We start from the raw sequence: 26,074 nt of genomic DNA, 5'->3' as shown, positions 1-26,074 counted from the left end.
GAATCTTCCCAGGATGCTGAAGCAAGCAGAGACAGGTGAAGAAGGGGAAAAAGGAATAGGGCAGAAGGGGTTTGACTCTCATGATCCCTCAAATTTATACTGAGTATGATGTGTATGGGACGGAACACTCTGTTTGGTCAATTCTAGCCATCTATCTTGTCCAGCCCTCCCTAAAGGAGGGCTGCAGGTGGGACCTCTCTACTCCCTTTCGCCTCCAGACTGCAAAATGTTTTTCAGAACCAAGCAGTGTTCTTGGCTCTGCACACCAGTCTCTATCTGTAACTATAAACACCGAGTGTTATGAGTCCTAGAAGCAGACACTGACTGAGAAACTTGCTGTTAATTTCAGCAAGTGCAGCTACTTACAAGAGAATTAGCTGAAAGCAAAAGTACAAGACAGAAATTCACCTTTATCCTGGCCCAAACCAGGACAATCTGTTAGAGTGGGTCCATGGAAAACATCAGAGAGGGCTGGACACCTCTCCTATGAGGACAGGTTGAAAGAGTTGGGGTTGTTCAGCCTGGAAAATGGCCTGGGGAGACCTTATCTTGGCCTTACAGTACCTGAAGGGGGCCTACAGGAAAGTTGGGGAGGAACTTTTTACAAGGGCATGTAGTGATAGGACAGGGGGCAGAGGTTTCAAACCAGAAGAAGATAGATACACCTTTCTCCTGTGGAATGAACAGCCTTGACACCAGGAGTTCCTTGGCAGTTTTCTCTCCTGCTCACCTTGCTTTACAAACCAAGTCTCCCCCCACACTCTGGGATTTATCATTTTACCCTCTGCTTGCCATGGCCACTGGGCCAGAGAGTGGTGTCTCCCGACCCCAAGGCATGAATCTCCAAAGGCTCCTTACTCAGTGGAAGGCTTGGATTAACTACCAGCTCCACTTCCTACCCTGTCCCTTGCTCCCCCAGAAAGTTCAGAAATACAGCTGTTAGGAAACCTTACAAAAACCAAAGAAGTGAAACAATTGGGCCTGAAACACTATGACTGCTGCATCTGATTGAAGCTACTACCACTCTTGCAGTGCCTTCCAGCCTCCATCCCTCCGCATGTGAGGTTGTGAAAGTCTGGCAATGGTCCAGCTTGTGCTGCTGTTTTGCGTTTCTGATTTACAGGAGCTGCTTCACTGAAGTGGTGATGTTTGAGCTTGTAAGAGCTTTTTGGCAACAGCTGTGTCCTCTTCTTGCTCTCCCTCATGAAGTCCCAAGATCCTCACATCATGAACCAATTACAACAGATCTTCTGTTTGTTCCAAACACAAGCATGTGGGTCTGTTTTCTTCCACAATGACCTCAGATTTTTATACACTTTTCAAGTTTTCTTTTTGCTTGTTCCAGCCAACACATTAGTCCCAGGGAGCTGTTGTTCCTACCACTCAGTTCTCTTTTTCATACTGTTCATGACATAATTTTGACAACTTTTTATCTGCTGATACAAAGACTGCCAGGTTCTCTTCTGGTATCTCTGGTTTTCCTTGCAACAGCTCTTTTAGAAAGCCATCTCTGCAATTGCTGTGAGCTAGTATACTTGAGCAGGACACATGTAAGAGTTGGAGACACAAAATTCTCTGATGTGAATTTCTGAATCAGAAATAATTCAGTAAAGCCTTTTCTTTATTCAGAAATAAGTCTCCATTGTCCCCAGTGCACAGGGAATGCTAAAGATAAAAACCAGATAAAGCAGAAACCATCAAGCACCTACTTGCTCACAGTGCTCATCTCTTTCCTTACTAGCTCTGTCCCTTTGATAAACCATGTTTCCACCAGGATCAAGCACATAGGGAAAGCACTATGATACCTCTTCCAGCACAGCTGCTTGTCCTGGCATAATGCACCACAGGGCTGCCTTCCCTCAGTAAAAGAATACAAAATTTCTCTCTTACAGTATTCACTTACATTATGTTGTCTTTTTTACTTTGTTCATTCCTCATTTACTTATGCAGATGCACATGGTGGGATGTGGTAGAATATGCCTGTAATATATTAAGAGCTCTGCTTTGTATCATGTGCTGAGCATGTCTCAGCCTGCCCAAGGCAAACCTACCCATTTGCATTCCATGAAGCTTTGGCATTTTTAAAAAATGAAATCCTTCAGATTTGCAACCTAGATAGAACTGTTGTCCCACAGGAGAATGAACATGAGGAAGTTGGTGAGCCAGACTAAAGGACAGGGGACTTCTTGTGTTTTAAGGGAGGGGCCTTCTGGGACCACGCTTTTCTCCAGACCAGAGTGACAAGCACAATCATGGGAAGTAAGAGTTTGAGAGAGATGAAAGAGATGCTCCAACCCAACTAACCTTGATTTGGTTGCCACATATCAGGATTTCCTTTAATCTGGAAGATTGTGCTTTTGAGCTACAAAAGTCTTCTCTTTTGAGAAATTTCCTCGGTATGCTCCAGTGGGGTTATACAAAAAGCCTGTGATGCTCACCATCTAAGCAAAACTCTGAAGCAAACCTGCACTCAGCCAAGGAAGCAGGAAATCTCTGGTCCCAGCCAGCAGTGGCCCTGGGATGGAGAGGACAAGCAAGTCCCAGAGATGGGGCGAGCAGGGACAAAAGTCTCCCCAGTACAACTTTGCTTAGATGCAAAAGTAGGGACACAGCATGCAGGGGACTCTTGGGACAAGCTGCAACACTGGCCCTGGGAAAAGAAAAGACTCCTTGTCTTCTGGAGTGCATCTGCAAACCGTGAGGATGCACTCTGTGAAAGATTACAAAAGAAAAACTTCTCTTCAGCATGGATCTTCTCTCCCTGCACCTGCCAAACCACTTGGCCTACAACATTATCCCAAAAGTCAGCTCACCTGCCTAAACACTTGTCTGTCTCTCCCAGCTACATCAGATCAAATAAAAAATGTTAGCTATGCCCACATACCTTGTCCCTGGCAGAAGTCACCTGCAGGAATCAGACCAGCCACACCATCAGTTTCCAAAAGATGTTGGAGGTTGCTGTCTCATAGCTTGCTCATCACCAGCTGCTGCTGTTGCAGCCCCTCAGCTGCTGCTGTGTTAATTCAATGGCTACTCTCGAGTAATCCACTCTAAGTAAGAAAGAAGCCACAGTGACTTATCTTCTGCCCCAGTAAGCTTCATCCTGGATGAGGAACATGCAGTGGTGGAGTATTCAGAATCTGCAAACATATAACCTGAAGCCAAGGAACACATCTATTGATATTGAACATCACAACCACCAGGACTACGGCTAATATTTACTGGAGCTCTGCAAAACTACATGAGACAGTTAACCACTTCAAAGATGAGTACTGGCAGCTTCAATTTACCAGGGATGCTTCTAGGCTTGCAGCCCTGTATATCTATTCCTGCCTGGCAGGCAGCTGGCAGCAAGTAAGATGTGTGAGTGTAGACAGACTGAGCCAAAATCCACAAAACTGGGGAATGGAGTTTTTGAAGGGTTTACACAAATAACCCCAGGTTAGATAATAGCAATCTCTAAAACATCTCATGGACATGTTTTCAGGGAATGGAAAACAGGTGTACATCTAATCCTGAAATCTATCTTTGCCATCTGATCTTTAAGTATAACCTGTTGTACTGTCTGAATCATTAGGTATCAAATCCCTTATGCTGAGAGATGCTTGTAAAAGAATTTTACATTCCAGCTTCCTTCAAGCAGAAAGTATACTTCAAATGGTACATATCCATGCTCCATGGTAGAGTACATCCATTGGAAGCTAAGTACAGGGCCTCTGGTGATAATCCTACTCCTCCTGCAAGAGAGTTTCTTTTGACAAATGATCACTTCTGTCTGAGAATCCTTTCACATGAAGTCTTACAGCTGGCAAAATGAAACAAGAGGGATTCTACAGCCCTGCAATTTTACCTATCAAGGCTACTCTGAGCTTTGTTTCTCATATTCAATTATTACTTTCTGTCACTTCTTGCTGAGTTGATCATTTTAAAACTATGAATCACTACAACAGGCAGAAATGAGAGCTTGCTCTGGTTTTCCTCTGGAAACTTACATGTAATCATTAAGAATAATTAAGAATGACTTTGTAGTTTTCATAGGGACTATGGAATACTGCACCTTGAGAAATTTACCTCTGGTCTCAAAATTCATAAGGTCTCAAAGTAATTTACAGTATAGAGTGGGCCTCTGTGGGGAGGGGCTGGTGCCCTGTGGCTGCCTCCCCTCTACCTCAGTAGTTGCAGTCCCCAGCACCACTGGAAGGAGATGAAGCTCCAAGCAAGACATTTGGACTACCCAGAATTGTGTCTGTAAGGATTACCCGGTACCCTTGTGCAAATTCCAGTGTGAGAGAAGAGGAAGAAATGGGTGCCAATAAAAGTTACAAAACTGTTTAGGCATTCAGATTTAGGAACCAGTGTTTTTCAGTTCCACAAAGTATCCTGTTGCTGACCATAATCAGCAGAGTTTTGCTCCACTTTAGCTTTCCTGGACTTTGTGTTTTAAAACACACAGTCTAATTCTTCTTCAGGACTAAGCCCAAGTTGATGAATGACCTTGTACATCTGAATTCACCTCAGGCCATCAGATGCAACCCAGAATATGCACAGGCTCCACCATCTGTGTGGCCACATCCACCCTTCACACATCTGTCACGTCATGGCAGCTTCTCAGCTTCCCCTCACTAGGCAATGGTCAACAAACAAATTCCTTCAGGCAGCCCCTTCACACGCTCCCCAGCTGTCCAGGGACACTTGTCATCACAGATGCTTAGACTTTATACTTGACACAGGCCCCAAATATCTTTTTTTCTTTTTTTTCCTAGATAGCTTTGGAAGTTAAAAGATACTGAAACTTTTGGCAAATCCTAGCATTTACTGCAATGTCATTCCAGTGAACATCCAGTATTAACCTCAGGCATTTGTTTGCAAGGGCATTTTGCATACCCTGATTCAGCTGTAGGCCACACTCAACAAGACAAAAATAACACTGGAGATGTAAACTGGTCATTGAAAAAAAATCTATCAATCTGGCCCTGCCAGTTCATGAGACTGTTTCCTTCAGGATATCCTCACTGACTCCCATTTCACTGCCAAAGTAAGTAAAAGCTTGTCGAAACTTCCCAAAGTATTAAGTGCTTATGGGCTCTCATTACTTTTTATTATCATTATTATTTATTGCCATTAGTTTCCACCTTACAGATTATTAAGGCTCTTAGGCCTCATTCATGTAACATTATATCCTAAATGTTCAAGGGTGATCACAGAGATATTAATGAAGTTTATGTAAATCCATAAAAACCAACTTAGATTAACTTACCTAAGTGGTCTTGGGCTGCCAGATCTCACTGGGCACTTAGCACTCACTACCTGCAAATGTAGGTTCCCTTGCAAACATGCACCCTGATTTATTGCCCAGAATGTAATGAAGTGACCCCAAAAGGCTCCAGATGATCCAACCCCACCTCTTCCCAGCTGACTGTTACTACCCAACACTGGCCACAGATGGAGGCTCAGGGAAGAACTGAGTGTAAAACAAGCCACGTAAAGATACTCCCCACCACACCCTCTAGCCCCCGTTGACATTTTTCAGCATGGAGCACTGCCTGAGCTGGTTGTGGTATCTGTGTCAACAGATGATTGCTCTACTGAACAGCATGTGCCTTGTACTTATTCTAAATAAAAGTAACCTGTGCAGAAAATAAAACTGCATAAAGAACTTTGTTCTATCCATCAAACCTTGTGTGGTCTTTCTAAAAACAGTCTTTGGTCCAGTTTTTCTGAGAAAGCCTTTTAGTGTTGCACTTGCCATAAGGTATAATTCAGAAGTTATTTGAGACAAGGCAAATCCCAGAACACTTGAAGGTGTTACCCAAGTTCATACAGTATCAACAAACATGTTCAGCACTGGTCCCACCTCATTTGCTGTATGTTTACGGTTTCCCCAGGAACAGTGAATTATCTGCTGGAGAAGTATTTTCAGAAAACAGGCAGCCTTTAGGGAGAAATCGGAGACGGGAATTCGCGCTGGAGGGATGCCAGCCCTCCCCTCCACACACTGCTCTCTGCACTGGACAGCACCAGCCGGGTTCCTGGCGTGCCCACTGGTCACTGCCAAGGACTCCATACTGTTTCTGGTACCAAGAAACAGATTTTTAAGTCTCAAATTGTCCCAGCAGCAACTCTGAGATGTTTTGCCCGCTACCCTGCAGGGAAACCCACTGCTCACTGAAGAAATCTGCCACTGTAGTCACCCAAGAAGTATCAATGGACATCTCAGGGATTACAGGGGCAAGTAACTTCTTATTAAATGTTAATAAGTGATAAGCCTAGCTCCCCAACCTTTATTTTGGGCTCAAATTTCACACACATATACCACCCATCTCTTAAAAATGAAGGTGTAGGATTGGTTTATTCTGACTCAGCTCCAAGCTATAAACTCAAATAGCATTGATGGCTGCTCCTCAGCTCACACAACAGAGACATTTACCACAAAACACATTATCAGTATTTCTGACACAGTCCCTACCTTCTACTGTGGAGCAGGAGGAAGACTCACAGCACAGGCAGGGTGAAACTCCTAGAGCTGCTGCTCCTCCTCCACACCTCAACAGCTGAGAGTAAACTAGGCCACAGGAGTAGCTGCTTGCCAAGTTTTATCTTGGAAAACAAGGGAAATATTTATGAGAGTTGGGAACTTTTCAATGCATTATACTGAAATAACCCAAAGTACTGAGCCAGTACTCTTCTAACTGCTGTGCTCTAAGGGAGGAAACACGGGGTCTCACACACCAGTCTTCAAAAATCTGATCTCTAACACTATCAGGAAGCTGATCCAAAATGACTTAGTATATATGACAACTACCTAAGGCCAAAATCTTCACATCCAGAATTTAGGAAAATGTAATTTCACAGGAACACTGCAAAAAAGAACTTTGCTATATAGATTTTGACTTTTAATGAAGAAAAATGGTAGTGATGAGGTGAGTCAATAAAATACATTATGCAAATAGGCAAACAAATTTCCTACAATTTTTTAAAGAGCAAAAAAGCACATACTGCTTTAGAGAGTAAGAGATACAGAATGCAACACAAAGAAAGCTATCAAGCAGGAATATTCATATACATTTTCTCTTCCACAGGATTTTTTTTTCATGATGGCTTTTTTAAAATCTGCTTTAAAAAAGATAACAAAGTCTGCAATATCTTTTATATATTGCAGATAAAGGCACTGTTTCTTTGCAAACTTTCTACTCTTAAAGCAAACTGTAGGAGTATTAATGGTCTGGAAACTGGCCTCAAGACATTGTCCTGGCTGGTGCTCCTTATAACCCTCTGGGGAGGAAAATGGCTTTGCTTCACAGCTGTTTCAGGAGAATATAGAGTGATTCCAGCAGAAGAAGCATACAATTATTTTTAAACCTGCTTTCCTCATCTGCATCTCTGGGGCATGCAAAGACCAGTCAGGAGAAAATTAAAACCACAGAGCCCTGCTGAAAGCATATCTAACGGGTAGCTCAGGTGTTTAATGAGAGAATAAACCTGTAGTAATGTCTTTCTATCTCCCTGCATAAGTAAGTCAAATTCAGTAGTATACATGGGCTTAAATTCTGCATCAGACATAAAAGTGGAAAGAAAAAAGTATCAATTGAAAAGTTTGTTTAATTAAGGCTTTAGGGATTCCCAAAAGACCACTAGGTAGCAACTATAGGCAGAAGCTGAAGTGTCTCTTGTATGAAGCAAAAGTTGTGTCTGCCTGCCAGATGATGAGAAATTACTATATTGCAAAGAGTCCTGCAGATGGGAAGGTCAGTGGTAGGCAGAAGACTGGCACCTACTGAAACCTGCTCCACTTCTGTGTAGATCTGTTGGCATTTAGCATTTGTTCTTTGACATGAATGAAATGTGCCACAAAAAGCTGCTGGCAACCCCATTTGTACAGGAAAGGAGTCCTCTGGTGCAGGAGCTGAGGCAGATGCGCCCATTCCCTAATGACTGATTTTTGTGGTTAAAACTGATTAAGGCAATCCTCGTCAGGCACAGTGCTCGTGGGCTGCCAGTATCACCTGCAGACTACATAAATGCAGCATGGCCTGTAAGGCTCATTATTATATTTCTACTTACTGAATCTATAGGAAATCCAAAATAGCTGACCTCAGAATTTCCTTCTGGGCACATTTTGCCTCTGAAATACAGGTCCTTTTTTTGGGGGGAGAAAGAGTACATAGATATTTAATGGGATGATGAACTAGTTTAATAAGTCTTCCTTATTGAGAAGCAGCTGTTGGCCACTTCCTGAAGATGCATTCCCTTCTTATGGGAGCTACTGGGTATAGCAAAACAAGTGTGAGACAAAACAAACTGAGCACACTTTGACAGTGTCTGGTTAACATGATCATCTATATGTTCTATGGAAGCAATCATGAAGGAGTTTCCCATTGTAGCACCACAGGCTGAATTTTCAAATAAAATCACACCTCAGCTTTTTGAATGCCTTTCTGGATGCTAGAATTCAGCCTCAAGGTGGCCTTTTAATAAACAGTAATTTAAAGTGAACAGTATCCATTCTCCAGGAGAGCTGAAACTTGGCTTTTAGTTTGCATACTGTCATATTGTGTATTGGCAAAAGTGCTGCCATAGAATTACAACATGTTGAAACCTGGGCAACAGATCACACAAACAGACACAGTCTTAATAATGAGGCATGCAAACAGAAAGAAAGCAAATTCCCCTGCAACCAAACTGTATTGATCAGACAGACTTGTTGTATATTTCTTTGCCATCTATGAAAGAAATACGTTAGCATAGCTGAATATAAAAATGAGGTTCAATAAAATTCAGAGCCTCGTCAAGATGAGTGAAATATTAATTATGATATTCAAAACTGAAAGCCATTTTTTAAACTCAAAAAATTGCCTGATATTGAGAACAAATTTTGACTAAGAGAGATACAGATTTGATGGATGGACTGCTCAATGGACAAAAAATTTGTCTGGATGGCCAAAGAGTTACAGAAGACATCTCGATGTCTGAACAGAAATCAGTAACAAGTGGTGTTCCTCGGGGGAAAATACCCAACCTGTTTAATATTTTCATCAGTGACATAAACAGATGGACTGAGTGTATCCTCAGCAAGTCTGCAGATGATACCAAGCTGGGTGGTGCCACTGATTCATTCAAGGGAAGGTATGACACCTGAGGGACCTCAACCTTTGCCCCTGCAAACCTCATGAAGTTCAACAAGGCCAAACGCCAGATCTTGCACACAAGTCAGGGCAGCTCCTGGCATAAATACACACAGGAGGATTAACAGATTGGAAACAGCCCTGCAGAAAAGGACTTGTGGTGCTGCTGGGTGTACTACTGGATGAAAAATGAGACAGACAGCAATTTTTGCTTGCAACCCAGAAAACCATTTCTATGCTGGGCTGCACCAAAAGAAGTATGGCCAGAAGCTCAGCAGGGGTGGTTCTGCCCCTCTACTCCACTCTCATCAAGACACAACGTAGAGTGCTGTGTCCAGCTCTGGGCTGTGTCCAGCAAAAGAAAGACATGGACCTGTTAGAATGGGCCCAGAGGAGGGCCATGAAAAAAATCAAAGACAACTCTCCTGTGAGGAAAGGCTGAAAGAGAAGATGGGAGAAGAGAAGGCTTCGGAGAGACCTTACTGTGGTGTTTCATTACATGAGGGGGGCTTTAAAAAAAGATGGAGAAAATACTTTTTACCAGGGCTTCCAGTGACAAGGGGCAATTGTTTCAAACTGAAAGAGGGTAGATTGAGGCTGGACATATGGAGGAAACTTTTTATTATGAAGATGGTGAGACAGTGGAACTGGTTGCACAGAGAAGCTGTGGATACTTTATCCCTGGAAGTGTTCAAGGTTGGATTGGGTGGAGCTTTGAGCAATGAGAGATACCCCTGCCTATGGCAGGCAGAGTTGGGCTACATGATATTTAAAGGTTCCTTCCAACTCAAACCATTCTATGATTCTATGTTATTAAATACTAATGTAAATTGTGGGATAAATTGGTGGGATAGAAGAATAAAGCAATTTATACAGAGTACTTAATTACAATTAGTATTCAAAGTCAATTAATTAAGCTAATGTTAACTGGAAACTAAAAATAAGCCATCATTGAAGATAAAAGCAAAATCAGTTATGTGGAGTAATACCTATACAATCAGTTCGAATTTAATCTGAGCAAGGAGTAAGTTAACATACTTACATCCTCCTATAGGAAGTTAACTTACTGTAACTCCAGAATAGCAGTCTGGATCTGACCAACCCATTTCAACCTCATTTCTGATGCTTACTGATGTCGCCACAGAACAGGTCATCCTCCCTCACAACTTACTGATCTTTGGTGATGGGTGCTTGTAGAGACATTACTGACACGAGGTCATTATTGTCAGCTATAGATGACAGCAAGCAGAAGAAGTTGGGATACATGGTTTGGTATTTCGTAATTTTGATAACTCTCTCAGCTTTCTGGAGAAATGTAAAGTTTGCTATTTGGCAACCCACCTCCATAAAATGATGGAGGAGCTGAAGAGGTTGAAAAGCAGAGCCTTGGCTCCAGGTTAAGTATAAAATTTCAAAGGGGCATATCAACTTCCATTTGACCTTCACTCCTTCAGCATCCCTTTCTCAACATGTTTGCTGTGGTCTAACTATCTAATATCTTCATGACTTGAGACAACCTCCATTATGCTAGAGTGTCATCCATGTCCTTGCAGGGCTGTATTTCCTATAGCCTTCAGGTAGCTCAGTGAATACAAATCACCACAGGACCACTAATGCAAACCTTGCAGCAGGTTTCCCTTGCACATCATGCAGCCTCCTCAGGAACATGACAGTAGAATCATCAGTAAAACACACAGACATAATGTGCTGGTACAGCCTGCAAACTTCTCTGCCTGAAAGATCTTACAGACTGCTTTATTCTATCAGGCTAGAGCAATGCATTAATTTGGGGACCCTCCAGACTGCCACCCTTCCCCCTCAGGCAGTTTCCTGAGGGTCATGCATGTGCTACACAAACTTGGACATTACAATCAACAAACTAGAAAAGGTCTCACAAAGGAGGTTCAGCTACTGCAGATGTTCAGCAGGCAATGATTCTATTTTCCAGCAAGCTTCAAAGATTAAGGTTTTTCTTCTCTATTCACAGAATTGTTTTAATATGTTCAAACCATGGACTTAATATTGAAACTTCTATTGCTCTACTTTCTTTCTCACTTTCACTCTTGAGTAGCAAACAGAGATACCCAACCCAACAAGTGGGTGCCACATGCAGTCTTGCAGTAAGCATCTAGGTTATTTCTGCTAAGAATAGTGGAACAGCTTGCAGATTGGCTTAAGGCACAGGAGTGAAATTCCCTCCTAGATGCATGACTAAGAGAAAACACTAAATGGTCTATCAAAAGGAAACATCACATAAGTTAAGTGACTGGAAAGGCTAACTAACAGAAAATGACCCAGCTGACCTAGCACAGGAAAAGTTTAGTGTAGTCCTCTTCTAGGGAGTGGTAATTGATCATGTAACTCTATTTTTGGCTTCAACACCAAATGTACTGACTGTGAAGTCTACTCCAAAATCACCAGTGCTTTTTCATATAAAAATAAATCCTGATTACAGCTCTTTGCTTTTTATCTGCATGTGGTGGTCCAAGCTACACAAAACCACTCATCTCATTTCCATATATGACAACTTTGCTGTGCAAATTCCTCCTTTTCCAAACAAACTACAGTTACTGCCCTAATAACTCTGCAGTTTGACAATTTAAAATAAGCACTGGAAGTGGCTATATTTAGAGAGTAATCTGGTACTGGTATAAATCCTCTCATGTTTCCACTTAGGCACACAAGTGTATTCTTGGCCAGGAAAGAAATGCCTCTACAAAAGGTCTTCTAAAAATTAAAACACACAGTGATGACTATATGGGAACTAGTAAAGATTCATGTGTTTTGACTCCTCCTGTTTGTTACTGAACTTCAACTGACCTTATGAAAAGCAACAGCTTGGATTAGCATTCTCTAGCTATATGTATGCTTATTTAAAATGTTACAAGTCACCCTACTTGAAATATTATAAGAAATAGTTTAAATTAAACATTCGTGCAACTGTGTGTAAATTTTTAAGGAAATACGTGACAATGTTAGCAACTGGTTTGCTGACAGTAAGTACTGTGAAGCTGCAGATGCAGCTGCTAAGCAATCCAGTATACTGACACAGACTTGTAAATAGACTCTTCATACTGACAGATTTTATCATTGTTTGTGCACTAAATGTTATAATTTCTCCACTGTGTACCTCCTCTGTGTTTCCATCTAAGAGGGAAAAAAATAAAGTCATTCTGGTTTTCTTAAACATGTTTATTGTTGCTATGTTGGGCACTCTTTAAAAATCCAGGTATGCTTGTATTTGCAGTTTTCATCTGTGTATGTGTAAGTACTCTAGCATTCTAGGCAGCCTTTACTTTGCTTTAGAAGAACTTAAGAATTTAAACAATCACAACTTAGTTTACAGTTAGGAAAAATGCAACCATTGATCGGGGAAGGCTCCCAGTTTTTTTTTCACAGCTATGGGACTGTACTGCTGCTTATGCTATGGCTCAGAACTTCAGCAGTACTAAAAAACTCCTTGTTTCCTTGCTGCATGAATTGAAAAAGTGTTCTACAGAAGCACTAAACATGGCGTCAAACTGTAGGGTTCCATAATGGAAAATTACTTACTGTTCAATAGATGCAAGATATAAAACACTGACATTATCTCAGCTCTGCTACAGATTCTCACTGTTGTTTTGCCGTGGTCATACATGACAATATTGGCTATCACCCGACACTTGGGTACTCAAATATGATCTTCCTGGAATGAAAAAGTTTCAGTAAAATTGGGAAGTATGGCATGACACATGGAAATATGTCTCCAGGTCCTTGGTCTTCTGGTTGTACTCCCTACTCAGAGTGTGTACACTTCTGTGCTTGCCACAGGTGTGTACATTTGGAAAGCAGAGAGTACACTACTCTGTACACTATGTACCTGCTACATGGGAGTGGGAGAGAAGAGGGAATTTGCTAAGAGAAGACAACAGAAACATATACTGATAATGAACTGCAGGTCAGCATGGGGATACATGGCTTGGGAAAATGAAGGCCTCTATTTCCCAAACAAGATGCAAGGCAGACATCACAGACATCTACATCTATTTCATCACGTGCCCAGCACTCAGTTGAGGAGCTGAGAGAAGCTCAAAGTCTGCATGCATTCACATGTCTGCATCCCTGCTGACTTCACTGAACAGTGATGCCAATTTACTATCTGTTGTATGGCCTTAATTGAACTCAACTCACTTTGGCTAAACAGCTGTGAGATAGTATTTTCAGTCAAGGACATTCATTTGCAGAATGATCTGCCAAGAGTGATTAGATGGAGCAGAACTGTTTTGCTAAAGCTTCTCAGGATAATAAACATGTGTAAAACAGCACATACCAAAGAGAAGAGGTCTTCAAATGGAAATTACCAGTAAATTAGAAAATTATGAAGAACAGACCCTTTTGCAAAAATACATCAGTGTACTATGCCTTAGCCTGTTTCCCATGAAATCTTCAGGCAAGAGCATGAGAGAACCTTAGCTTCACGATAATCAAGCCTCCAAAATACCAGTAAATTATGTGTGTCCTGTTAACACCAATTAACAGATCCTTCATCCAACACGCATCCAACAACAAACTCTTTTCTTCTCCTGAATGAGGGTGCCAAGATTTCATATACACAGAAATGGGCTCAGCCAAGTTCACATCCATGAGACTATTCCATTCAATTGATACCGCAGAAGTACCAGAAATCCTCATTTTTCTTGACCTGCTGGCAACACTCTTCCTAATGTAGCTCAAGACATCATTAGCTGCCTTTGCTGCAAGGGCACATTATCCACTCACTTACAATTTGGTATCCACCAAGATCTCCAGGTCCTTTTCTGCCTGGCTGGTTTCTAACTAGGAAGCCCCTGCATATGTATGTTCTGGCAGAGGGTTGTTCCTCCTTGGAAGTAAGGCTTTGCACTTCTCCTTGTTGAAATTCATGAGGTTCCTGGCAGCCCATTTTCTCAGCCTGCTGAGGTAATTCTAGAGGCCAGCATTACCCTCCCATGCATCAGTCACTCCTCTCAGTTTTGTATTGTCATCAAAATTGGCTGAAGGTATGTATACTCCACCTCATTACCATTAATAAGCATGTTGAACAGGATCAGATCCCATAGCAACACCTGGGGTGTACCACTAGTGACTGGCCTACAACTAGACCTTGTGATCACCATCCTCTGCAATGGGCCCAGCCATTCAGCTGATTTTCAGTCCTCACCCTTGCTCTGCTAATCTAGCCCATACTTCATCAGCTTCTCTGTGAGTATCTTACAGGCATAGGAAGTCAAACAGGCTTGAGAGAGTATGGGTAATTTGAGAGACTTGGGGTTATTCAGTCTGGAGAGGAGAAGGCTCTGAGGAGACCTTATTGTAGCCTTCCAGTATATGAAGGGGGCCTGCAAGAAAGCTGGTGAGGGACTTTTTAGGATGCCAGGTAGTGATAGGACTAGGGGGAACGGATTCAAACTAGAGGAGGGTAGATTTAGATTAGATACTAGGAAGAAGTTCTCCACCACGAGGGTCGTGAGACATTGGAACAGGCTGCCCAGAGGGGTGGTATAAGCCCCATCCCTGGAAGTTTTTAAGGCCAGGCCGGACAGGGCTCGGAGTAACCAGATCTAGTGGGAGGTGTCCCTGCCCATGACAGGGGGATTGGAACAACATAATCTTAAAGGTCCCTTCCGACCCTGAAAATTCTGTTCTAAAAAACCCAAACAGGACTTCCAGGTATGTGAAATGTAAAGATGTTCTAAAAGTACTGAAAAAGTTTCACATTAAAACTGGACACCCTCCTTCCTTGTTCTTCACTTCTTGTTGCTTACAATGCTACAGCCTCAGCAGCTAAATTTCCAGTTAGTTCTTCAGCAAAAGAAGTCTAAAAGTCATATTTCTAAACTGATCTCAGCTAAAGTGCCTTTATCTACCAAAGTGCCAAAAGAGACATTTTTCCCCTTTGAAAACAGTTTTTAAGTTTGGGCATTTCTACTGCTCAGCTCCAGCACACATGCAGTGAAAGAGCGGCCATGCCACAGGGTAGCTCTGTTTCCATTTCACTCACACCTTGGCTGCAACACATGCAACACATGGCTTCCCCATGAGCAACATGAGTAGCCTTGCCTACCCAGAGCAAGGACACCTCAAAGAATACAGTCTTGCAAGTACCAATAAAAAAACCCCAATAATAATAATCACAGTTGCCTCAGAAACATACTTAAGTACAAAACTCATTGGTTAACTCCACTACTTGTCACCTCCTCAGTGAGAGGGGACATGCCACTTTCTTAAAGGAAAACACATTTTGCTACTGTCTTTTTCCTACTATGTTTTCATTCATTCAGATTTCTAGATGAGGTCCATATCATCCAGCATTGTATTTGTGTGTATGTGTATATTGTGTGTTCACAGTATGTATAGGAATTTTAACAAACCAAGAGATTTCTGAACACAGAAAACGTATCAGAGGCAACTCAAAATACAGATGCTAACCAAAATATTCTGGCTGACATGTTATGGTGCCCAGTCATTGTATTAAAGCCGTGCCATCTAAGACCTGCCAACACAGGAAATAGTCAGGAAAAAGCTGGAGTGCTACCTGTAATTCTCCAAGAAAGTCAGCATTATTGATTTCCAAAGAAAATACCCTACAAACCAAATCATCACTCTGCAAAAAATACAAGAATGAAAGATTAAGGCAGAACTCATGCATTTTAACTCTGAAACTTGGGTGTCTTCTCCTGAGGGCAGGAATACTGACTCCTGAGGGCATGGCCTAATAGATAGGTTAGAGACAGAAAATTATTTATTGCCCACTCATCCTTTCAACACAATTTCTTGGACATAACCTTTTCCCATGCAATGAAGAATCTATGTCCCTTGTTATAGCCCCTGGATGTTTATGGCTCCTTTCTACCCTGCTGTTCTCAACTGATGCCTAGAACTGATGACTCTTGTGCCACATAATGGAAGTTAATTTTCTCCTAACAGTTACCTGTATGTATGACACTAGCCTGAATTCTCATAGCAAGGCATCAACCTCATCATCTAACCTTGGAGAGAAGAAACAAACATTAAAATTATGTTTGCATCCTTTTTGTATTTCAGTTCTCTCTTGCAGACAGAGTACTCATCCTAGCTGCTGACACCTGCCTTCTTCAAGTCATGTTCATGATACTGAAAAACAAAAAACTATGTAACTGCCTGAAAGAAACATGGTTCAGCCAAAGTAAAAAAGGCCTATGAAGGGCAACTGCATTTTCATTGCAAGATCTAAATGAATCAGGGAATTATATTAAACGAATTAGTTGACTCATGTATACATCAGCTGATGATATCTGCTGCAGGTAGAAAGTGCTTTGTGAAGCCCTTAGAGCTTTATTGAAGAAAATTACTTACATAGTTCATCTACACTTTTTTCTTAGGTACCGTGTATTAAAACATGATCATTAATGTACCAGAAAACAGGGAAATATTCTGCTTATTCACAGAGCAGGTAGGATTGTCTGGCTTCCTTACCCTCTAGGCATGGCTTTTTGCCACAAATGGTCTGCTCCAAAGCTGGATATGATTCTCTACATGGTCACATGGAAGCCTGTTTCAGCCTTTGATTTTGCAGTATTGATCAACTGCTATGAGGTAACACACACACACACACACACAAAAAAAAAAAAAAAAAAAAAAAAAAAAAAAAAAAAAAGAGAGAGAGAGAGAACTTAGAAAAGAGAGCTTAAAAAATGGAGAATGACTTTTGTGGATAATTTCACCTCTCACTATGGTTTTGTACACAACTGCTGTAATCTGCCCTTCCATTCCTATTGCTATTCCTTAATTTTTAATACGAAATTGAGTCTGGGGCCCAGCAAACTTGAAGAAACTCATCAAGACACAACAGAGCCTCCTTAAGTATTTTAGTGGTTTGCCAATTGAAAACTGGGAAAAATGTTTCCTAGAAGACTTTGGCTGACATCCCCATGATTCATGGATATTTTCAGTTTAGGACTTGCACGGTTTTCAGAGCAGAGAGAAGTGTTAGTAGCACATAGCTCATACTTTATCAGAGAATATATCTACTTAAAACAATGTTCAAAAGTATACCAACAGTCACATAGGACTACTAGAGCTGTTCAGTATAGTGATCTTGAAAGATCAAAAGAAAATGTTTTGTAGGAATACAGTTCCACATAAATGTACTCACTGTTTCTTCTACAACCACACTGTGTAGAAGAAATGAAAGAGCATTTTTAAAGTGGTGGGCAATATTTGTGATGTAAAGCTGTAAGAACCTTTGGCTTGATCATCATACAAAGACTGTAATAATCAGACTTGAATCTCTGGCTGCCTAGAACCACAGGGAAAGATGGGGCAAAAGATGCTTTCTCTTTCAAATGGGAGTAATAGACTATGTTGAAACCATATAAAGGCTTATAAGCAATCAAAGCACTGTATGTATTACATGGATGATTATGCTAGCCTTGTATCTGGTCTTCTGTAGCATTAGAGCTGCCAAGCAATATTAAGACAGTAAAACTGCATCTTTTCTTTAAAGCATATTTTGTTCAGATATAACAGTGGAAGGTTTGAACCTGTTTAATAAGCTTCATCGGTAAACTAACTAGCCTTTTTTGTACAGCTTTTGCACACAGTGGCTGAGGATGAAAAATCTAAGAACTGAAAAAAAAAGGGGAATACAAGACAACTAGTTGTAACTGGTTTTGGCATATCTTTTTCAATATGCTTCCAAAGATTTCCACTTGATAGCATCCTATATATTAAGACTATTAGCGCATTTTTAGACCAATTCTATTACAACTCTGAGCAGTCTGTACCATATACAATGTGAACAAATCTTTTTCACTAGTGGAAATGCTTCTGAAATACCTGTGGTGACCCTTCAGCACAACTGCAAACTTTTTTTTCCTCCCAACAGATCCTGGCCCATATTACATCTTAACCAAAATTTATTCAGAAAATTTACTGTACTGAAAGGATTTTCCTTTCCCTCAAAAAAATTTAATTTGGTAGTAACTCTGCTCTTGATTTCCAATATTATTAAATATGTACTTTAGTAAGTGCAGTGACTACAAACTACTGCCTCCCACCAGTTTTACTAATGTAAAAACTCATGCCATGCACGAACCCTGAAATTCCTGAAAAGAAACTTTTGATTAATTTAAGTCTTTCATTCTTTCAGAAAACTGAAAATATTTCCAGCTATTTTCACAAAGTGGTTTTGCATGTTTGCACTTGTATTTTAGCAAACTTCAACAATATTTGCAAGCCTAGTATCCATCCTATTTGTAACAGAAGCTGAAAACATTATTTAATTTCCTATTAGATGAGAAGCTACCAGCAGAAAAATACTAATCCTGGGCCAAATCCATCTCCACCAGAAGCAGCTGCAGCAGCTGTGATTTGAGGTAGAAAGCTACACCTCATCCTCCAGCATTCAACTGAGGCATGCCCAGATCCCTGCAGCCTTTCAGGCAAACTCAAGGTACAGTTACCTTGGGACTATGTGCAAGCTGCAGTGGTGTGACTGGAGTCCCTCTGGAGAGGCTGTACAAACAACATATGCAGTCACATTATAAATTAAAGATAGCCCAGTTTATGTCCAAACCTGCTGATGGCTGGTGTTGAGTGGCAGCTACACTGATGCACAGTTGGTTTGCATATAAAGATCCAGCACTTTGGCATGTGAAGATGCAATGTAGTTTTTAGTAAGTATGGCTTACAGTGATGTATCACTGGCAGAGTATCATACAAGGTGTTCCACCCCACTGGTAGCAAACCTTGCTACCTGGAGGGAATCTGTTTTTCTCTGGGATTATATGCAAGTTATTTGTTTGACAGAGGTGATATAACCTTCAACACCACTACCAAATACTCTTTCACCCTCCTACAGTTTTAACTTTTTTTTTTTTTAATTCTAGTGCTAAATTATCTACCTTCAGCTGTTTTCATGCAAAATAGAAGTCCATCCTATTTTGGGGAGTTGCAGGTATACTAAGTAAACATTAATTTTCTAACAGCTGTCCTCCCTTTCCTGTGGTCAGTGTCCAGAGCTTGATGTAAAATGCACTAAAATAGCTTGTTGACTCTCTGAGCACTGAATCACTAACAGCTGTATGAGAAAATACACTTCCGAGACTGCTACTATCCTGTGGAAGAGAGGAATGCTTTGAAACTCATCTCTCACACAGTGACTCACAGATAAAAATTTAGGATTCATTTGTTCTCCTGCTGCAAATGGACAGCCCAGACTTATCAACAGTGTCATGCCCAAGCAGGAAACCTTCCATAACCATTAAGTGCTCTTGGCCATCTGTTCTTGCACAAGACCTGCCTCTGAAGATGAGCAAAAAGTATGCCAAAAACTATTTTGGGCATAGTTCAATAAAAATGCTATTGCACACAAGTCAGACAGACAGACAGAAATAATGCCTGGGCAAGAAAAATGTCAGATTTCCAACTGGTATCAGCAAGACAAGGAAGAGGCTGGAGTAAGGGTGAATGCTACTCACACGTGGTACTATTAAGCTGCTGGTGACAGACTGAACAAAAAAATAGCAAGAAGAAATTTATTGCTAACACAAGAGTAGTGGCTGAATACATAAAGAGGAGTGCTAAAGTGAAGTGTACAGGAGAAATTACATCAGAGGTGAAAGGAAAATAAGAACAGTAGAATCTAAATGTACAAGAAACATGTGAGAGTCAGCCTTTCTTTTTTAATTTTTTTTTTTCTTGGAAGTGACAAGGAAGGATAGTTATCACTCCAAATGCAGTGATTTTGGCCAGGAAGACAAACATTTGCAAACATTTTAATTATCAGGTCAAGGTAAAACACACAGTGTGCCAGTTCTAATGGCATTTGGTGTAAAGATGCCCAGCTTAGGCTTGAGAGACCCCAACCAGTAATATCCCATGGCAGCGTGAATTTCTGAGCTGAAAACCTTTCCAGCAAGTGAGCACTGTGGTACTCCAGGTGCAAGTCTCCCTGGTGCAGCCTCCTGCTTTCCTCCCAATTACGCAGGTACCTGAAAAAGGTGAGATCACTGTTTCCTACAAGAGTTGTACAAGGCCAGCAGTGTTACACCTTTTTTACATTTCCAAATTGCTTACCTTCCTATGCACAGGAGAGTACTGCAGATAGATGGACAGAAAACTGAGACTACAGAGGTGACACTGTCTCTGCATTCGGGGTGTAGCTGAGCACAACACAGCACGCAGCCAACACGAACTACGCTGTCTGTGCAACAAAATGTGATTACCTGTTTCATTACCCTGCTATTACAGCCAAATGATGTAGCATGTGAGATGAGAAAACTAAGGTCAAGCGAGATCAGTTTTAAGTCATATGGCACAGCTGTAAATACAAGCTATTTAAATGGCATGCAGGCTATATTTAGATTTGATATTCCTTATGCTGCTGCTCTCATGGCTCATTTATCTGACAGCCTGGGATGGCTGTCCTATCTCTTGAAATTATTTTCTATCTTAAAGCTATTTGAAGGTGCAGCTATATCACAAGTATGTCCCAAAACCAAACTTCAGTTTCCTGACACTCTTGTCAGTGATGCTTCCAGCTCACTTGCTTGCCATGCTACCTGATGGATGCCCACTTTGAGCATATCACAGAAACAGGGTTCTGGAGTAACACAACGAAAAAGAAAACACTTTTTAAGATCAAGAAAATCAGGCTATTTTTATATGTATCATAATTTATTATATCACTCTTCTGAATGAAATCTATTCCTTTTTAAGGCTCAGTCTCCTTTGGAATATTGCAGAGAGAGTGAGAACATTATTAAAAATCTCTGAAATACATGCTACTGAAGTATAACCCTGGAGAAGTAAGATTTTAACTAGTACACACTTCCAGAATTTTAGAAGGAAAGCAACACACACAAAAATACACATTTAAAGTTGACAGTGATCATGTAAGAGACAGATGCATGTGGCTGTGTCAAGTACCAGTTACAGTTTTAACAGTGCCAAAAAGCAGATTAGATAGAAGATTGACATGGGAAGTTATTTGACAACACAGAAGTGTTAAAGGTGATAAACAGCCACACTTAACAGCAAGCACTTGCTTTTTGGAGTACATTGCTAACCTAAAAAAACCTCTCCTCCCTATAGCTTGCAGTGCTAAAAGACAGATTTCTTATCTAATACTTAAATCCAGGCAAGCAGATGCAGTGCAGCAAACTCCATTAGTACTAATAAAAGCTGACAGCCCAAATTCACATTATTTGTAGCCCTGTTAAACTGGTCCTCTGTTAAAATGGAGATTCAGAATAACACATACCCATAGACACAGACACACAAAATGCTATACAGATATTCTTGGCAAAAACATAAACATTGTCCAGAGTCACAGAAAATTCATCCCATAGTTATTGTGTCTAATGAAACTTACCCATAATAAAGCTACGAGCAGGATGTTCTCAGGACCTATGAGTCAGGTCATGACTGGGTCTGTGCTGGACACCGTTTTCAAGGAAAGAAAAAATTGCTATATTCCAACTCTGCAGAATGGCTGCAACTGATATAAGTAAACCTGTGTTTCCTACTGCCATTTCAAGTGGCTCTACATGACTTTACATATTATTCTACTTAGCATTACTGCTTATTACTCAAAGCATTTTCCATTATTTAAGTTTGTTTCATACTTAAAGAGCACGTGAATTCTGAAATTAATGCGCAATTTGGTTAAACAAAAATCTCAGGATTATTAAGTGAAATCCTATCATACAAAATTTGAAAGTATGTATTAGAATGAAGCAGGTCTTGCAACATACACTGCTGACACAAAGGTAAATTCCTGTGGAAAGCAGTCACTATGTACCTGCAAAGCTTTATGCCCCAACTCAAATGGGCATCAGTGCATGTTGGATATACCTGTGGTACATTTACTTTACTGGTAAGCAATATGATATTTGAACTCCTTACCTATCTCTAAATAACACAGCAGTGATCAATATAAATCTCCTTCCTAAATTTCTCATGCACTAGCTTAGTCCAAGGAGTTTGATCTTTGTCATATACTCTGTACTTGGATTTTAAAAGTAAATTTATCTGTTCAGAAGCATCATGAATGAAGGAATACCTATGGGAGCATGCCTAGACCTTCAAATGGACCACTGACACTTTGGCTTATATGTAATAGCAAATCACAGAAAGCTTGCAGATCTTATCACTGATCCATTCATGATACATAAATTCATCTGCTGCTCATCAGATTTCAGAAGTAGAATTATGTGATTATGCCTTTTTCCTGAGCAACATTTTCTTTCGTGTAAAATGTGAACATGGAGTCAGCAGATGTTTTACTTAAAAAAGATGAGTTTTAACTAGTACACACTTCCAGAGCACTGTGATGTTCCTAATAGATGGTCCTGTTCCCAAATTCAGAGCCAGCATGAGGACTGTAAAGGGTTTCAATGAAGAAATTTATGGTAGCACAGGTCCACTGGACAGACATTGCCCTGAAACACCTGATCTGTTTCTTGTGTAGCTGGTATCCTACAAACACTAATTTACTTTGCCTGATTTGCCAGTAAGGCAGTAAAGAGTGAAACAGCTATCAGTTTTAGCACTGACCATTTTGTTTTGATTTTCCTTTTGCACTTGACTAAAATGGGCCCTAAAATGTCAATTACAGGTATCAAAATTTCAGCTAAAAAAAAAAAAAAAATCAAAATCCTTTCATTTATAATCACTCTAAAATTAAACACCAAAAAAATCTCTTACCCCAGAACTACCACAATATTTAAGAGAAGCCAGAGTCTTTTAAAAAAAGCAGCTGACCCTTAGAAATGTACTGGATTAAGTGGGAATGCATAGCTGTTAACATAAGCAAAACCGAGCCTCAGACTTCCTTTCTGTGCCTGGCCCTTCAGAAGACACTGGCTTCCTTGGCAACCAGGCAAAAAACTTTCAACTATGGAGTGGAAATTTCTGGGCAGTATCTTAGTTATACTTACATCATCTTGACAGCTTGGCACACGACCTCACTACTGAAAGATTTATAAGATGAAAGAACTTGCACTGCATGTCAGATAACCTCTGTTAAGAGACTTGCTGTATTACAAATGTATTGAAATAATAAAAGAATTTTGAAGCTATACAAGAAGTGGAACAATTAAAAGCTAAGCTGCCACTCCCCTCCTTAGCTTCCTTTGTTGTCCCAGTAAGTTACCACACGTACACACATTGACCTGCAAATATCAGGGCCCACTGCTGTCAAAAGGAACATGATTTTACTAGACAAGCGAGTGTAAGACCAGCTAAGGATGCCTGGCCCTTAGCTACATAGGTTTAGTTAGATTTAATTAGATTTAGTTACAATTTTGTCAACGTCTTTCTAAAGAGGCTAATATTTTGTGTGCCAAAGGTTTGCACAAACAACATAATATGATTAAATTACAGACTGCAGAAAAATTGTTTAGAATGGAAATGCTGACAGAACTATGCCTAGCAAGAGAGCTGGTATACCACATACCCTCCTGGAGACTAGCAGTTCAGTTATGTATCTCTGAAAACCAAGACCTACAATGACAGAAGCTGTGTAGCCACTGGTATGCTTATGGTCACATAGAAAAAGCAAATTACAACAACCAAAATCATGTTCTGTGGGCCAAAAAAAGTAGGCTGCTGCAGCTCCTAGGCTCCGATCAAATTTCCCTGTTTCTTGAAGCACCACAGCATGGTCATGCACGACCTAATGCACATTCATTTCTGCAGGTATTAGTCCCAGCATCTCGCAGTCCCTTAGAGCTGAACCAGTACCACTACTACGTAGCTCCTCATTACTCACAGGGAGGAAGTGCTGCTTCCAAGACCAGAGGCTTAAGAGGGCATGATATTAAGAGATATAGCTGGGAAAGCAGAGATGGTTAGTAATTTTACACTAGTATCTTTAAAAATACAGGAAAATCTAATATACGTAAATCTAAAAAGAAGATGAGAAAAAGCAACTGTTTTAATGACACCCTCAAGTGTAAGTTAGAACTCTTCATTCATCCTCAAACCCTTATGATGAACTGAAAAATTAACAACTTTGTATATGTGAGAAATAGGTACAAATCAGGAAAGGAAAAAACCAAAACCAACCAACTAAGCTTTGTTAACACCTGAGTAACTAGTGGAATAACAAAACAGGAGCAGCCAGTTTTGAATAGAACACTGATAAGCAGTGTCTATCGTTTTGTATCTGTACTCACCTATTCACTATTCTTGGCACCCAATTTAGAGCCTCAAAACGCTGAAAATAGTCCCTTTTACTGTTTGAGGACAACTTTCACTTTATGACTGACACTGTAGCCAAAACATAACCAAAAGTAAATTATTTTATTAGCCAGTTACAAGCATATTGCATTTTGTTTAGTCTTTGTTCTGCTCATATTGACTCTGTCAAAAACGGGAGCCAACGCTAAAAATTCAAAGCAGTTACAGCTGCACGGAAACTCTAGGGTGACTGGATTTTGTTTTCTCTCTCAACGGCAGTCAGTAAAGTCTTACACAACTTACTAAAAGATTAAAGCTTATGTTTTTACTGTTGAACTGCTGGTACCATAAAACAGAGAACAGCCTTAACTGAACATGTTGTAAAGATACTCTTCACAAAGACTTTCTCCTGCCCTGAAAACGCATCCACTGCAGCTGAAGAACCCAAAGTATCTTTAGAAAAGATTATCATAGGAATTTATATATAACAGGAAAAGACTTAATAGGAATTTGACAGATGTGTTTTTTGTTTTGGTTTGTTTTTTTTTTTTTCTACGGGAGAGGCTGATTTGATAAAAGGCATCTTTGCCCAACAGAATGGGAAAGAAATAGGAAGACGGCACCCTGTCCAAACCTGGGAAGAGACCTGCGCCTGGAGGAGCGGACACCCCCCCGCAGCGCCTGCGGGTCACCTGTGGGGACTGACACCCTCACACCGGAGCTGCAGACGGGAGGGCCCCGACGGCGGCTGTTTCCCCGGGACAGCTGAGCAGCAGCAACCCCGGGGGGCTGCTCACCCCCGCACCCGTCCGTCGGGGGTCAGGGCAGAGCCCGGTGCTGGGCTGTACGACCGGAGGGAGCTGCACCCCCGGCGGTCCACAGCGCTCCTACCTTCGCCGTGCAGTGCCCAGGGCAGATGCGCGTAGTCCCATTCGTATCCGCAGGTGCTGTCCTCAAAGGCACACGACCCCGGGGAGAGGGAGGAAGCCCCGGCGAGCGTCAGAGCTGCAAGGATAAAGCGAGCCGCGGTCACGGCCCGGCCGGACCGGGGGCGATGGGCTGGGGGCCGCCGCTGACGCCGCAGCAGCGCCCACCCCGGGCCCCGTCCCCCGCCGCCGCTTACCGTGCGCGGCGAGGAGGCAGAGCCGCAGCATCTTCTGCGCCGGGGGAGCCGGGGCTGGCGGCGGCGGCGGGGCGGGCGGCAGCGGGCGGGAGAGGGCGGGAGACGCCGAGCCCGGGGCTGAGGCTGCGGCAGGGCTGAGCGCGGCCCCTCGGCACCCCGCCGGGGCGCAGGGAACCAGCCGCGACGGTGGGAGGGCAGGGCAGCGGCGGGGAGGGCCCCTGGGCACCTCGGGTGGGCGGCCCGTCCCACCCCCGGGTGGGAGCGGGGTCGGCCCGGGCGGTCGCCGAAGACCCGGGATGGCAGCGGCTGGAGTGGGCTAGAGGGTGGGGGTGCTGCCGCCTCTCCGGGCAACCCGCCGAAGTGCATCATCCGCTCACAGTAAAAACTTGTTTTCTTACGTTTGAGTGGGTTTTCCTGTTTCAGCTTGTGCCCACTGCCTTGTTGCTGTCACCGGGTACCAGCAGGCGAGCCTGACTCCATCTGATGTACTCCCCCATCAGGTATTGCACACATTAGTAAGGTGCCCACTCACACCTGTCTGCAGAAGTGGCATCCCCCCCCACCAGGGATCCTGTGCTGCCACAACCTAATCATGCTGTTCTGCTGCACCACAAAAGGTGTCACAGGGGCTGTGACAGGGGACCCT

At 41.8% G+C, this 26,074-nt stretch overlaps 1 protein-coding gene across 2 annotated transcripts in view; it reads right to left on the bottom strand.

The window, feature by feature from the left end:
• MAMDC2 (MAM domain containing 2) overlaps window positions 1–25,856 on the bottom strand; it is a 62,118-nt gene extending 36,262 nt beyond the window's left edge. The window contains exons 1-2 of one of the 2 annotated variants that reach the window (XM_071730551.1): window positions 25,429–25,856; window positions 25,197–25,310 (exon numbers count right to left, since the gene is read on the bottom strand). In XM_071730551.1, the coding sequence (XP_071586652.1) occupies window positions 25,197–25,310; window positions 25,429–25,459 (145 nt within the window). In that variant the 5' untranslated portion in view covers window positions 25,460–25,856. The remainder of the gene's footprint in view (window positions 1–25,196; window positions 25,311–25,428) is intronic. The other variant, XM_071730550.1, reaches the window with a different exon arrangement.
• Between the last annotated feature and the right edge of the window lie 218 nt (window positions 25,857–26,074).

Source organism: Heliangelus exortis, chromosome Z (genome assembly GCF_036169615.1).
Source record: "Heliangelus exortis chromosome Z, bHelExo1.hap1, whole genome shotgun sequence".
In the NCBI taxonomy this organism is placed as follows: Eukaryota; Metazoa; Chordata; class Aves; order Apodiformes; family Trochilidae; genus Heliangelus; species Heliangelus exortis.
The sequence above is the reverse complement of the archived record's forward strand: the minus strand, read 5'-3'. Positions and strand labels throughout refer to the sequence as shown.